Consider the following 15,755-nt stretch of genomic DNA (forward strand, 5'->3'; position numbering starts at 1 on the left):
TTATCTGATGGGACAACTCCAGATGATTGGGGGAGGCCGAGAGAAACTGTAAGTCCCCGAACAACTAAACAACGGTTAGTGATGGGGGTTGAGAGGTATTGGTCTTCTGACTTGGGTCTGCCCCTTAGGCTCAGAAAATCTGGTATTTCTAGAGAAAGGAGATCCAGGAACTGGAGAGGTGCCCGTCACCCATTGAAAATGTCACTCAAATCTCTCCATACAGATAGCAAGCTCACATTTTAGAGAGCCAGCTGTGGCAAGTGTAATGTCTTCTTTTAAAAGATTTTATTTACTTATTTCTAGAGAGAGGGGAAGGGAAAAGGAGAGAGGGAGAGAAACATCCTTTCCCTCTGTGTGGTTGCTTGCAACCCAGGCATGTGCCTTGACTGGGTATCGAACTGGTGATTCTTTGGTTTGCAGGCTGGTGCTCAATCCACTGAGCTATACCAGCCAGGGCTTATGTCTGTTCATTATTTGTAATAGTCACTCTTCATTTCTGGTTATTCAGTTGCTCGGACAAGATAGACATGAAGTGATTCAAAGATAGTTATTCTTTTCAGAGCTGGGTGCTCCTGTTCCTCCAGCTACTAATATTATTTAGAAATGTTTTCAGTTTCAGAAAATATTTATATAAGTGTATTTTAAATTATCCATAATAATGGTGCTAGTGATAAAGGAAGAAGGCATAAACATATCCACTTTTGAAGTCTGAAACTATGTGTTCAGTATTCATAATAACCTTAGGAAGGATTTGTGGAAATGAGTTCATCAAAATCTCAAGTAATTTGCATTCATGTTCATAACAGTCCCAAATTGGAAACTTTACAAGTGCTATCAACAATGGCACGGATGAACTGTAGTGCTGTCACACACTAGAATACCATTCAGCAACGAGAATGTGGGATCCACAATCAATCAAATGCAAAAGGACAGATGAATCTCGTGAACGTAATGCTGAGTGAGAGAAGCCAGATGCAAAGGAACAAATGCTGATTGATTCTATTTGCATAACGAACAAAGACAGGCAAGACTTACGTGTGACACTAGAAGTGAGGGCAGTCGTTGTCCCTGAGGAGTTAAGTGATGGTGGGAGAAGGGGTTTCTGGGTAGCTGGTGATGTTTTTATTTCTTACAGGCTCTGGTTACAGGGCTGCATTCAGTTGGAGAAAGTTCACTGAACTATACACTTATGCTTTATGAAATGTTTGTATATATGTTGTATGTCACTAACATTTGTTTAAAAAGGTAAATGGGCATTTTTCAAGAAGCAGGAAAATAAAAAAACAGAAAAAAAACACAACATCCTCACTTTCATGTTTTGTTGGGAAAAGTAAAGATTTGGAAGTGCATCTCTTTCGTAAATTAATAATCAAGTAACGGAATGAACTAAAGTAGCGAACAGGACAGGAAAAGAGAAGAAAGTAAAAGCCTCGGAAGCTGAGCTCCTGTCAGGGACTACATGGCCCCCTTCCAGAGCTCTGTGCAAGTTAGAATTTTCGGAGCAGGTCTATTGGAGATGGAGGCGCAAATGTCTATTAAAAAATGCACTTTCCAAGCAAGAAGGCTGGCACAACAACCATAGTGAGTAGTGGGCTCACAATTTTAATTTATTATCAAAATATTTCCATCATATGACAAATCTGAAAAGATGAGGAGATGCAGAGCTACATAGATGCGGTTTTGCCCTTTTATCATAGCCACCTTAGGGACAGATTTAATTCTGGAAATCCTGCTTGTAAACCACAAGTCTCATGTATCTTTAGACAACTGTCCAATGGCAATTTTAACCCAAAGTTTGTACATAAAGCTTGTCATCAATATGATTTATAAGTTTAAAAAGTCTCTAATGTTCAACTGTACATCACTTTACAGACCTTGGTTCATTAACTATTTATCTCAGTCTGAAACTTCAATACTCAATGATTAATAATAATAATAATTACTTAGTCATAAATGTAGTTAACAATTAAATATAAAAATTATTATTTATACATTACTACAAATCTCTTAAAAAGACCAAGTTTTGAGAGAGGGAGAGAACAAGAAATCGCTTAAAAAATTGCAGGAGCCTTAAGAATCTCAGTATCAGTCCAGACAGGTACCACAAAAAACAGTTTTAGACACTGATTTTAGCCCTAGGGGCTCAAATTAAAATGACCGCAGAACGAATAACTGATGACTAGAAATGTTAGTTTGAAACTATGTAAGTCCCAAGGCCCCAATATGTAGAAGAATTCTTTGGAAGAGATTTGAAGGAGCATAGACGTTGCAAATCAAAGTACAAGCAAGTACTTCGACGATGTGTTTTTAACGCGTGTTGCTGACGCGCGTTTGCTGCCAACTGTCTTCTTCAACCTCTTCTCCCTCGGATTAGAAGTCCTGCTCTCCATAATGCTTAACACTGTTTTCAAGAGACCGCACGAAACTGGCAGCAAATATGAGAAACAGAAGTGAACGGTAATTCTATCTTGAGAGATTAAGCATTATTTATACAGTGAGGAATGACTGGCTTGATAGACATTAGACACCCTCCTCCCTCCACTCATTTTTCCAGAAGAACCTAACTTCATTTTTATTGTGATGCTCTTGTCTCTGTGAACTATGCCCATGGAATAACAGTGACCTCTGTGGCCCATTCTCTTGGACAGAGTCCCCAGAGCTGTGCTGTTGACGAGCCTGGCCAGGGGCTGCACCGTCTTCACCTGGAGATCACCAGACTCGGCATTTCTTTTCGGGATTCATGTATGTATTCTTGGGGCAATGAAAAGCTTCTGAAAACTCAGGGGAGTTCTGCAAAGTCCCGATAATCCTGTGAAACAAAGAGAAGTGACCGTCAGCATCGGACACTCACGTCCACAGCACGTGGCGGTGCTGGAGCAGTTCTCTGTGTGGGCCAAGTGAGGGAACTGGGAATTTACAGTTAAAAAAAAAGGACTAGTAGAATGAGCCCGTCCTTCTCATTGACAGATTTTTCATTTTTATTTGTTTATTTTTTAAAGACTTTACTTATTTATTTTTAGAAAGAAGGGAAGGGAGAAAGAAAGAGAGGGAGAGAAACACCAATGTGTGGTTGCCTCTTGCATGCTCCCTACTGGGGACCTGGCCTGCAACCCAGGCATGTGCCCTGAGTGGGGATGGAACTGGCAACCCTTTGGTTTGCAATCCGGCACTCAATCCACTGAGCCACACCAGCCAGAGCTAATTAATAAATTTTTTTAATGAAAAGGTAACAAAGTATAAGACTTAACACAACAGATTTTAAAGATCGTTGGTATGGTTTAAATTCTGGTTATGAATTGTATTTATTTAGCCTCTCTGTGCCTCAGTCCTTTCCCGATCTTATTATTTTTTTTTATTATTTATTTTTCAATACATTTTTTTCTATTTTTCCCAACCCAGCCTCCCCCCCTTGCTCCCCACCTCCCTCCCATTTCCACCCCCCTTAGTTCTCGTCCCTGTGTCCTTCCTATTTGTTCCTCCAAATCCCTCCCCCTTTTCCCCCTTAACTTCCCTTCCTTCTCCTCCTTTTCTGTAAAATGCATATAATAATAGTACCTACATCTTAAGGTTATTATGGAGAGTTAATTTATAAACATTCTGTACACATTTGTAAAATAAATGCATAATCCATGTTTGGAATTGCAGTTAAGATAAGTAGAGTTTGGTCAAAGAATAAAATTACAAAATTCTGTGATATCCTGAAAGAGCTCACATAGTAACTTAAATACAATAGACTTTAAATAGGTATTTGTTGATTTGATTTAATAGGGAAGACAACAAATATTTTCTTTTTTCCAGAAGAATTCCATAAATATTGGAAGTTGGATCCAGCCTGAATAACTGGAAAGGGCTGACAAAATGCCAATTTCTTATTTCTGACCCCACGGGCAAGAACAACAGTGCCCGACCCACTGTTGGCACCGAGTAGCATCTGAGGGGGGAGGTGGGTCAGTGTCATGATGCTGAGGTGGCGTTTTCCCATCAACCCCGAACCGGCTCCTGCCCTTCTCTTCCCATATCGCCACACCTGCCTGGGGTTGGGAGGTGGCGAGTAGAATACTGAGATGTCCCCACACGCCAGATGTGTTAACTCATATAAATCTGAGCATGTTTCCCCCCTGGAGCTCATTCTCCACTCAGCAGACAGAGTGGTCTTTAAAGTTTAGATTAAACTCCATCATTCTCTTACTTCAAAATCTTCCAGGAGCCTGAAATTCAACCTCTCCACTACGGTCTCCGAAGTCCTGATGGCTCCAGCCTACCCTCCCAGAGTCTTCCTCCTGGTGTATTTCTTTTCCTGTTTCTCCTTCAGCTCAGATGATTCTGGCCTACTTTCCATTCCTCAGAATGGCCAAGCTCCTTCCCTGTCCAGGGCCTGCTGCTCCTGCTCCTGCTGAGAAAGCAACCCCCCAGTGGCTCCAGGGCTCACGCCCTTGCAGCCTTCAAGCCTGTGCTCGAACACTTCAGAGGCTTTCTTCAAATGCTGCCCAGATCGGTTCCTCCCACCTGTGCCAGCGCTGTCACAGCTCTCGTCACAGTTTACAGTGATTTGTTCTGCTTTACTTCCGGACGTCCCCACTGCACCGTAGTCTCTAGGAGGCAAGCACTACATCTCCTTTGCTCCTGCTGCACCCCAAAGCCTGGCAAAGTGCTTTGCAAACTGCAGGACTCTGGGCACACTGGACGAATGAGGTTGGGACACAGATTGCCCAATTCCTGTGCTTACACATGTAGGAGTAATAGAGCATTATGCAGAAAAGCACCGTTTAGGATTTTCATTGTTCATTTCTTGGCTACTGTGGACCAGGTAGGATGGAAAGAAAGCAGTTCGGTATCCCCGTTCTCCATATTGCAGTTCTCAAAGTCTGACTTCCCAGTAGCACATCAGCCATCTCTCAGTGCCTCCACCACAACTCCCCTATCCTTCAGGGAGGAAGGAAACTTACTGGGTTTTGAGTCTCCTCTAGGAGTCCCAAAGATGAAAAGGAACAGGGATCTTTCTGGTATGGGCCTGGGGTTGGAGGTTGAGGAGGGAGGGAAGCCAGAGCTGAAGCATCTACATCTATCAGTGCGCTTGAGAGGGAGAAGCCTGGCCCGCTCCCTGGAGCCCGAGGGTGGGCCCAGCAAGGGCAGGCCATGTGAGTGACAGGGCACAGCTCCACTCTGAGCCAGGCCCTGAGAACACCTCCGACAGGGTGGGCAGTGGCTGTCAGGGGCTGAGCATCGACAGCGGTGGCTCCTGTGGCCCTTGCCCGTGACCACTGGGGGGAAACGGAACCATGTGACTTCAGATGGAGCCTGGGACTGCAAGAACATCTGCAGTGACCACCGTGGGGTGGAGATACAGAGCCTGTTCCCTGGTTTCTGAGCTCGTGTGACGTCTTTGGACTCCTGAAGGACGCTGAAAAGGAGCACACTGAAAACTACTGAAATTACCTTTCTTACCTCCTGCTTAAGGTGGAAGCTTAAAGCTTGAATTAATTTGATGTAAAAGTAATAATAAAAGTGTGTCATTTCCTACATCTGGAAGCTCAGAACAAATTCACTTGATAGTTTAAAATGACTATGTAGTAGGAATAAAAAGATTCGGACATGAGGGATTTGTGTAGACCTTCAGTGTTTGGGGTTCTAGGCTCAGGGACTCTGTGCAGAGAGCTTTGATTCATTTAATGCAATCCCTTTCCCCCTTTAGAAAACCCTGTACCCTGGCTGGGGGACAGTCACCACAATGGCCTGACTGCTCCTCAAACCGAGGAGGCGAGCTGCCGGACGAACTGACAGAGAAAGCAATTTAGAGTCATTATGTCAAAGGACTGCACGTTAGATATGATCATATGGGCAAGTACTTCAGTAAAAATGTCCAAACCCAGGACTTAGTCTGCAGTTCTCTTAAAGACTGTAAGAAAATTAAGAAGAAAAAAGCCACGACTCAAAACAAGAAAGTCTTCACAAAACATCAGGAGGAGTTAGCCGTGCAAGAGCACTCAACCTAACGCACACTCTGCTCTCCATTTCCAATCCACCTCCTCTCTTTGCAGCCAAGGCTTCACTTACTTTGGTTTCGAATAATTAGGTCAACAATGTACTTGAGCTTTATTTACTTTCCCAGGAGTCTAGTTACTGCTCAGCTGTTTATCACATTAAATCTTTGGGTGGATGATATAAATATTCTATTTCAAAAAGTGGATATATTATTAATAAAAAATGAATCCTTTCTTTTAGAAAGAGTGGGATGAGTGGAATCATATTTCATTAGTATTAGTGTTCTACTTGAAAATTTTACTTCATTACATAAATTTTATTGAACTGCTGCTGTTTATTCCCATGACAAATAATCACTTATGTTAAAAACATCTATGGTGGAGGGCGCGGAGGTGGAATTGGAAGAAGGCAGTCAAAAAGGTATAAACAGTTATGGATGTTAGGTGAACCTATTGTAATCATTTCATAACATATGTAAATCAAACAATCATGCCATATGCCTTAACTTATATAGTGAAGTATGTCAGTTATTTCCCAATAAAACTGAAAAACATAAAAACCAAAAAAAAAAAATCTAAGAGTTCTGGGGTTGAACATCATGTGGCCAAAAATGAACTTTTTAATCCTATAACTCATCTGACACTCCTGTCTGCAGTTAACTGGATTTTTAAATTACTGAATGAGCTCCTTGAAATGAATGGGTCCTCTGACAACCTTTGGTTCGTTCTTTTAAAGGAATAACTTGGCTACAAGATTAACTAATGAGTAAACTATCCAGTCTTTACCATTAACTAATGTTCATGGTTCTTTTAAAATAAGGTCACACTGATCAACATATGTTTTACAATAAACTGATAAACAAACAAATGCCTAAACAGAGTTCTAGGTAAGAGCTAAAGATTTAATAACTACTAACGGGCATTCTACCAGGCTTACCAAAGTCCACACTGATATTTACAAAATATGAGAAGCCAGTGCTAATATTTGTAATAGAGAAAACATCAGTATTTCAAAGAGGGTTTAATTTATGCATGCTAAATCATGGAATCGTAGGGAAAAAATAGCTATATTACTGGAAAATGTCTGCATAAAAGACTAGAAAAGATATTCTTTCAAAGGTATTAGAAATTAAGCCTTGAAAAATACCCTTTTTTCTGACTGGAAAAATAATATCAGATAATCTACACATCTAATTAGCACCATTACTATTTGGGTAGTATACACACAAGTATCATTTTGTCTCTTTGTATTTGCTTTAAAAAGTTACCAGACCCTTCTATGTTATGTAGAAATATTACATCTGAGTTTATAAACACATTTATAGATTATATAGTAAATATTATCACAATAACCAGTTCCTGAAGTGACTGAAAGAAGTCATTAAATTGCAAATTGAATTTCTAGAATATCAAGGGGAAATGTTTTTGTTTTAAATACTAATAGTTTAGAAGCTGATTTTAAAGTATATAAGACTCAGAAAAAATTAAAAAATTTATAGCTTAGATCTAACAAATGGTTTTACATATTCAGCTTTACATCAAGTATAATTTGCCTTTTCTTTTTCATACTGCGGCTGTGTAAGCATAAAAATACAAAAACTGCTTCTATTTCAGAAATTTCTACATAAACCACTGTACACAATTTTTTAATAGCAACTGAATGCCTCTTAATTTTCAAAGCTCTTTAAAAAACATGTTTTACTTTGTACAGCCAGGAAATAGCCTGTTTCCACAACTAAACCCAACCTCAGCTGTTTGCCAAGGAAATCCCTTCATCTCCAGAGAAAATAATTCCCTTAACAAAAGGTTGGCATTCCGTTTACCCTTTAAAAACATCAACAGCACATACTTCTCTTATTATGAATGAAAATTAGTCAGAGAAACTTTTTTTTTGGTCAGAACAATGAAAATAAAAGTCGAAAATAATTTTACATAGTTATAGTAAATGCATACTTTTACAAATGCAAAATGCTACAATTAATTATAATAAAATTATTGTTGGTTTATAAATGTGTGGTAGAAAACAGTTGTGTATTTACCTACATGTCACTTACCCAGTCGCCGGTCATCAACATTCAGAACTACCCAGACATAAGAAATGAACACCAAGAAGTCCTGTCAGCTAACATGGAGTGTTGCAAAGTCCATATATACCGTATGCACAGGAATTCATATTCTGTTCATGCCTTCTGTATTTAGAACCAATCCTAGTAGTGATTTTTAAACACAAATATGGAAGAGACACTTCAGGAACACTAACATTAATCCTTCTAGCGAGTGACTCTCATAATACTTTAATCCTCATTTTATATATCAAGAAATTGAGATGCAGGGGTCAAGTAACAACTGTAAATGGCAGGGCCATGGTTGCCATCCAAGTGTTTCTTTTGGAGGAAAGGAATTTTGGGTTTACTCCTTTCGTTTTCTTGTTTGTTTGCTTCCCCCACCCTTTTTACTGAATTTAAGTATTTTTTACTTTAAAGCTTGCGGTCATTTATTACCAAACAAATGTAAGGATATGTTTTCTGAGGTAATCAGAAGGGAAGAAGGGCACAGCCAAAAACAGGCAATGGAGTAACAGGAAAGAGAATTAGGGGCAAAACAAACAAACAGAAAAGCTCTAGTGTATGGCCATACTGCCCTGAGTGCGCCCGATCTCATCTGAAAAACTCTAACAAAAAGCCAGAATAAAAAGTCAGGAAGCATCACCACTAGTGACGCTTGATTTTTAGTGTAGAAATAAATAGCTCCCCACACTCTAGCTTTTGAGGATTTCACTAAACTAATAAACAGTAACACCATAACTATTAGTCATAACAATAGTCCAAAAAGAAAAGCTTAGGTTTTGTTCAGGATATCATATTAATAAGGCAGAAAGGTAGAAAATGTGTTTTAAATAGAAAAATTTTAATCCAGTGGTTAAGATAAAAATGTTAATACTAAAGAGACAAATTTAAGTTATTAAGAAGTTAATTAATTTGCAACCCGCCTTCTCTGAGGACACCAGATGTACCAGATATTACAATAATATTACTTACATTCACTCAGGTTTTTAACACACACTTGCTTTAGTTCATGGGGATATGCAGAGCAGAGCTTTGACAAATTCAGTCATTGTGGTGGTTGGTAGTATGTGTGAGCTTATAATTGCTCTCTATTATCTCCAGAACTGGATTCTTATATTTTCCACAAACTTCAGTAAGAAAAAAAGACAACTTAAAAAGATTGAAACTGGGCCTTACTGGTGTGGTTCAGTGGGTTGGGTGTTGTCTTACAAATCTACATACAGGTTGCTGGTTCAATTCCCAGTCAGGGCACATGCCTGGGTTGCTGGCCAGGTCCCAGGGTGGGGGTGTGCAAATTTATTAATGTTTCTCTCACACATTGAAGTTTCTCTCCCTTTCTTTCTCCCTGATTTTAAATAAATAAAAAAATCTTTTTAAAACTAAAACTTGCCCTGGCTAGTGTGGCTCAATGGACTGAGTGCCAACCTGTGAACCAAAGGATAGCTGGTTTAATTCCCAGTCAGGGCACATGCCTGGGCTGCTGGCCAGGTCCTCAGTTGGGGGGTGCAAGAGAAGCAACAACACATTGATGCTTCTTTCTCTCTTTCTCCCTCCTTTCCCCCTCTCTAAAAATCAATAAATATTTAAAAAAACTGAAACTAAGAGTTACTTGGATAAACCATAATGTCAATTGATCCAGTGAATTTTGTTGCTTATCACTTAAGAAGCAATTCATTTGGATAATCTTAGCAAGACTAAATTTAGCTTGGATTATATACGAAGCAGACATACAATGAACAGTTGATGGGTGAATGAGTTCTGAAAGAAATGTTAAGACAATTACTAAATGATGGTGATGCTAATGATGAAAGTAGAACAAGATGAGTAAATTCTTTAGTTTTTAAATGTGCTATTTTGTTTCATAATTGAATGTGGTTGTTCCCTACGAGTGAATGACATGGGCTTTATGCTTATTTGGAAAGAGCTTTTAAAATTCAGCCCATTAATTCTCTCTTGTTTCAAACTCTTTTCCAACCACCTTACAAAAGTTTCAATTTGTTTTTCAGACAGTCTTGCCTGAGAAAAGTCATTGTTGATAAGAAGTGTTATAGTACCTGGGAAAGAAGTCGCATTAGGAAATTAGTCCTAAAATAGGTACATAGAGATCTAAGATTTAACATTCAAATCCTGGTTAGAGTGATTCTCTCCAGTCCAATGTTTTCTTAGGTTGTCTGATTTGGAAAGGGCGTTAGACATCTTCTAACTTGACCTTCCACCATGCAGAGCACTCGTCCTTGATGGGTTGTTTGTGGGCAGAGCTTTGGGCACAACTTTCTTCCGTGTCAGACAAGCTCTAATTGCTAGAAAGTTTCCCTTTATGTTGAATAGAAATCTTTCTTTGGGACAGCTACTCATTGGCCTTAGGCCTACACCTTTCACAGATCCTTAGAAATGTCCTTGTGCCACCTTTACACAGAGCCACTGTCTGCAGGTGGCATATTTGTTGGACTCCCCCAAGCACTGAGCCCAGCTGACCCTGATTCTGAGGATGAGGACAGTGAAGGCTATGCCTGTGTAACTACGACACTTACCCCGACGTATTCTGTCCATCTGATCCACAACCCTCAAAAGAAAAGAAAACTAAACTCTGGATTTCCAAATGCTGTAAAATCAGTTAAAAAAGGCCAATTTCCCAAACTGGAGGTACTGGAGCCAATATTGGAGCACCTTGGCTGCTGTTCAGACCCACGCACCTGAAATTGCCCGGACTGTGGACATCTGTTTTGATGGAGTTCACTGCATACTCTGGCCTGTAGGTCCCGCACCACACCTAGGAATAGAAGTGGAGAAAGGAAACCTTGTGCTTAGGTTTAATCAAGGATATTACTTATTGGGTAGGCTGAGGGAAAAGCAAACTTCCTACTCTAAAAATGAAATTGGCATTCTGAGTTCCTCGACCACTTACTCTTCGAGTAATGTTCAATGATCGGCAACCAGTGGTATAAATACCACTAATATAATTTGACAGTCTGTTATACACCATGAAATTTAGTCAAGTCAAATGATCTGTCACAATTAATTAAAATAAGAAACCTCAGCATGGATTATCTAATTGACTATAAAATTATAAATCAAAATGATTTTCACATCTATCAGTCAAGAAGAATATCATACCTGAGCGAAATTCAAGAAGAATAGTTGTTTGTGATTTAGGTCAAGTCCAGGAAGCAATTTTTCTTCACCATTCTTTTTAACATAGTTTTGATAGGCCTAGGCATTTAATAAAACAGAAATATGGTGCTTATAATTTCCAAATTTATGTATAAATTATACAAAGACCACTGAACCAAGTCATTAACTTTTTGTATCAGAATTGCCATAATAATATACTTTGATATGGCAACCTAGAATGTACTTACAAATGCTTTGAAAAGAACAGCATACTGATTAAAAATGACAAGAACCCAACACATGTCAAATGAGCAATAAATGCCAGTTAAATGAATGAATGACTTAAATAAGTAATGAAACACTTTCGTAAGTGGTTTTCTATTGATAGATGGTCAAGTCCAACTAGTTGGAAGAATGGATTGCCAAGGGAGTCTGTAATTGCTGTATTTAGCTTAGTTACTACTCTTAGCAAAATATGCTCATATCAGATTTTGAGTGATTTTTGCCAAACATCTCTTAAGCTCCCTTAGAGGCCTAATATCCCATGATTCCGAAAATAAGGATGGGCAATTATTTTGGACCCCTGAAGACAGGGCAAAATAAAGTGAACTGTAGTTACATTAGAAAAAAGAAATTTAGGTTACTTGAATGTTAAAAAAATGTTTTAAAGTTTTAAAGATTCACGGACACTATTGAAAAACACAGGTTTTCTCTACTTAAATTTACTTAAGAAAAGAACTGATGACAAATATTCTGAGATGTCGCTTCCAATTTAATACAAAGGAATGTGATCAATTAGATAAGCAGAAGTTATATTTCATTTCTTTCTGCATGCCATGACCAAAGATTTATTCTCTACAAAGATTCTGGGGAAATGGGGGATATTTGAGCCTGTTCCCTCTTAAAGAGTTCATAATCTAGTAGAAAACAGGGCATTAGATTTTATGATTTTATATATAATAAAAGATTTGCACAAATATGATTTGCTTCATTATAATTCTATACTTACTTTAGATGAGGATCTCCAAAGGAGTACCATCATCCCAGATTTTGGCTGGATTTTTAAAGTAGTGATTCTTAATAGGGCAGTATGTTAAACCTGGGAGTTTTAAGAGTGCCAATGTCTTCCTCTTCCAGGCAAGATAAAGTGACAGGGACTGGTTAAGTAACCATCCCGCTAAAATAGCCAAATGACTGACAACATGCATGAAAAATGGCTCGCTGACATTAGGTAAAAGGAGAGTGATCTCTGGGAGGTGGTAAAGAAAAAAGATGAGCCCTAGGATTGCCCCAGTTTATTGCCTTGGGCCTTTGCAGGCCACACTGTAGAGAAGGGAAACTCAGTCAGAGTCCAAGGGACTCCTAGAGTTGAGAACAAAACGTTCAGGGACACCAAGGTCAGGGCACTAAAGAAAAGAAAGCTGCACAGATAGAGGATCTCAAAAGATCAGATGGCATGCTTCAGTATTCAGCTGAGTGTGAGTGTGCCTATGAGCAAGCTACCCGAGACCTGTGAGGGAACCTCGGCCAAGGATTAGAGATAAAAATGTCTGGTATGCACACCCAGCAACAATGCGGGACCTCAAGGTTCACGCAGTAGGGTCTTGTATCAGCCGTGGAGAAGGACTGTCTTCACCCTGAGCACTTTCCTAGTCCCACCCCATCAAGCTGTAAAAGCAAGACCCAAAAGGACCAAACCATTGCTGAGGAATTTTACTGTGTCTTACAGTAAAGCTCAAAAATATTTATACGAAAACAAAAATATCCAACACCCAAAAAGGTAAAAGGCACAATGTCTGGCATCCAGTAAAAAAAGTTATGAAGCTTTCCAAGAAGCTGCAATTTACCATCTCACAGGACTTGGCGGGGATTCATTCTTTTGGAAACTTTGAAGTCAGCTTAATCTCCCAAGTCTCACTCACACTGTATTCATCTGTCCATGTTCACTGCCAAATCTCAAGCCTCGCTGGTCATCTCTCCCACATGACTCCGATGCTTCTTTTTCCTGATCCAACTCCTGGGCTTCTCTCCTCCCCTTTACCCCAAAGATTTCTACGATGAACAAATAACCCTACGTCCTCATCCACTCTGTGGAATATTCGATTCATCTTATTATGGGGACACCTCGTCCCCTGCATCGTCTCAAGTAGACTCTGCTCATTCTCCCTCACCTGGCTACCTCAGGGTTGGAAGAAGCCTCAGCATTATCCTTACTCCTCATTGTTACTTCCAAGACTGGTATTCGTCCACTCACTGTGAAAATCCGTACCTTTCCTGTGCACAAGGCATCTCTGAGAACGGTGCCAAACACAGAGTTAAGTCCTCAACGAGCATTTGTTGAACGCACAAATTCATGGCAGGCTCACTGAGAATCTAGCGAAGGCTGCATGGTCGACTCCTGCGGCCATAACAGTTGGGAGGACTAACAGGCCACATGCTGAAACCAGAGCACCCAGTCCTTCACTCTATCACTGTAACTGGTTTACGGTTTAATAGTTTGCCTGTGGTTTATGCCGATTATGGTTCCCAAACACTACTTCACCTGCTGTGAAATGGAAGGCCTTGTTCAGTACACTGATCAATGATTCTGAAATAATTCTTTTTATGAGGCCTCTTCTGTAATACATTTAGTTCAGAAATTTCTTAGAAAAAGGTTGCCTCCTCGGTAGATCTGCACATATCCCCTCATTTCTGTTGATGCAACGTTTTGTGTTTCTGCTCCTCAGCTTCTTGCACTCAGTTCAGTCACAACGGGATTGCCCCTGTTCGTTAGTGCATGTTCAATTCCCTTTCTCTTGGTATTTCCCACTTTCCTCTTTTGTTGTTTACAGATTTAGTTGTGTATTTTGCAAATGGCTTTAAATGAATGATGAAATATGATAAATTTCAGCACTCCAACCACTAAAATGGGAAGAAAATATTATTACTCACTCTGTATGCTTGGCCAATACCTCCGTTATCAGCAATGTTTTCTCCCAGTGTGTTAATTCCATTGAGCTGTTAAAAAAAACAGACCCTTAACTGTATTCTGATGGTTAAGAAGGCCTCAGTAACTCACTGTAGATTGAACATATTGGAAACTTTTCAAGAGAATGATGATGACATACGTGCTGCCCGCCGGCTAGGTCCCAGGAGAAGTTTCCGTACTGGTACACCATGCACTGGGATTGCTCTTTAAAATTGTCTGCGGACTGTTGTGACCACCAGTCAACGAGATCTCCATCTTTGTTAAAATGTCTGCCTGTAATACATTTATCCCAGTAAAATAAGAACTCATTACATCAAGAATTACAATAAGATATTTTTAATTCGAAGTGCAGGAACTGAAATACCACGGCGTGAGAGAACACGAAGGTGAACAGAAAATGAGAGGAACTGTTCTCCTTTCCTCGCAGAGCTGCTGGAACCTGGACTGCCAGGGTTTTCTTTGCTGATGGGCCTTAGTGTTCATTCAGACGGTTCACCCACTCAGCTCCTAAGATCTCACCTGAGGCCACCAGATACACACTCCTGAAATAATGCCTTGTTTCTATTGGTTTTCCTCTGAACCAAGTCTGTTTAACTTGACATGTTGAGATTTTAAAAGGACAATGTTTTTCATTTTGGCATTTGTTTCATATCTCAAACTCTCATGACATGTTGGGGACTCAGTTTCTCTCTGCTTCAAGCAGAAAGCAAAGGTGACCTATCCTCCTGGAGCTTTCCTGCTGATCCTAAATACTGGGTTCACCCAAAAGCTCATTACATTTTTTTTTGGAAATAAAAGATACATTTTTTATTTTCACTAATAACTTTATTGATTTAGATATTTTGAGTATGTTTGCTATTTCTTGCTATTGGCTTCTAGTGGGTAGAGATCAGGGGTGCTGCTAAATATCTTCCAATGCATAAGACAGTCCCACAGCAAAGAATTATTTGGCCAAAATGTCAATAGTACCAAGAAACTTCACCAACCACTTGTGACACACTGGATCGATCATAGTACCTTCTCCATACACTGCACAAATCTTTTGTGTTTCAGTTATGTTTTTACCTTTCTTGAAATACCGTACTTTTTGGATCATAAGACACACCTAGGTTTTAGAGGAGGAAAACAAAAAAAAATTTTGAAGCAAAAAAACATGGTAAAATATTTAATAACATAAATGACATAATATTTCACTGATGTAAATGTAAACAGAACTTGACAGCAGCATTAACAATTATTCCTCCCAAATTGGGGGTGTGTCTTATAGTCCAAAAAATACTGCGTGTTTTCTTCCATTTTCAATATTAAAATGGCTGCACAAAAATTCACCAGTTTTTTAAATGCACGCTGATATGATCAGCTGTCACAATAAAATATAAAAAAATTGTTTCGAATGAAGTTAAAGACAACTAAGCAGTACTACAGCCATCATAGAGAAAAAACGTGATGGACTTTTTGGCCAACCCAACACATTGGTCTTTTCCTTTTTTGAGCTACAATATCCTTTATATACATCATATGTCTTGACACTGAACTTTATCATCTTTTTAATAGTCATCTATGATGCAGTGAGTACGAAAAGGGCTATGAAGACAAACTACCTGAACGCACATTCTGGTTCCACCAATT

At 39.4% G+C, this 15,755-nt stretch overlaps 1 protein-coding gene across 4 annotated transcripts in view; it reads right to left on the minus strand.

Annotated features, from left to right (window-relative positions):
- Positions 1 to 1,582: 1,582 nt before the first annotated feature.
- MME (membrane metalloendopeptidase) overlaps positions 1,583 to 15,755 on the minus strand; it is a 91,348-nt gene continuing 77,175 nt past the window's right edge. For all 4 annotated transcript variants that reach the window (XM_037134431.2, XM_037134433.2, XM_037134434.2 and 1 more), the window contains exons 19-23: positions 14,266 to 14,399; positions 14,090 to 14,155; positions 11,162 to 11,257; positions 10,741 to 10,817; positions 1,583 to 2,809 (exon numbers count right to left, since the gene is read on the minus strand). In XM_037134431.2, the coding sequence (XP_036990326.2) occupies positions 2,710 to 2,809; positions 10,741 to 10,817; positions 11,162 to 11,257; positions 14,090 to 14,155; positions 14,266 to 14,399 (473 nt within the window). In that variant the 3' untranslated portion in view covers positions 1,583 to 2,709. The remainder of the gene's footprint in view (positions 2,810 to 10,740; positions 10,818 to 11,161; positions 11,258 to 14,089; positions 14,156 to 14,265; positions 14,400 to 15,755) is intronic.

The sequence above is a fragment of the Artibeus jamaicensis genome, unplaced genomic scaffold (assembly GCF_021234435.1).
Source record: "Artibeus jamaicensis isolate MK-2021 breed Jamaican fruit bat unplaced genomic scaffold, CSHL_Jam_final scaffold_474, whole genome shotgun sequence".
In the NCBI taxonomy this organism is placed as follows: Eukaryota; Metazoa; Chordata; class Mammalia; order Chiroptera; family Phyllostomidae; genus Artibeus; species Artibeus jamaicensis.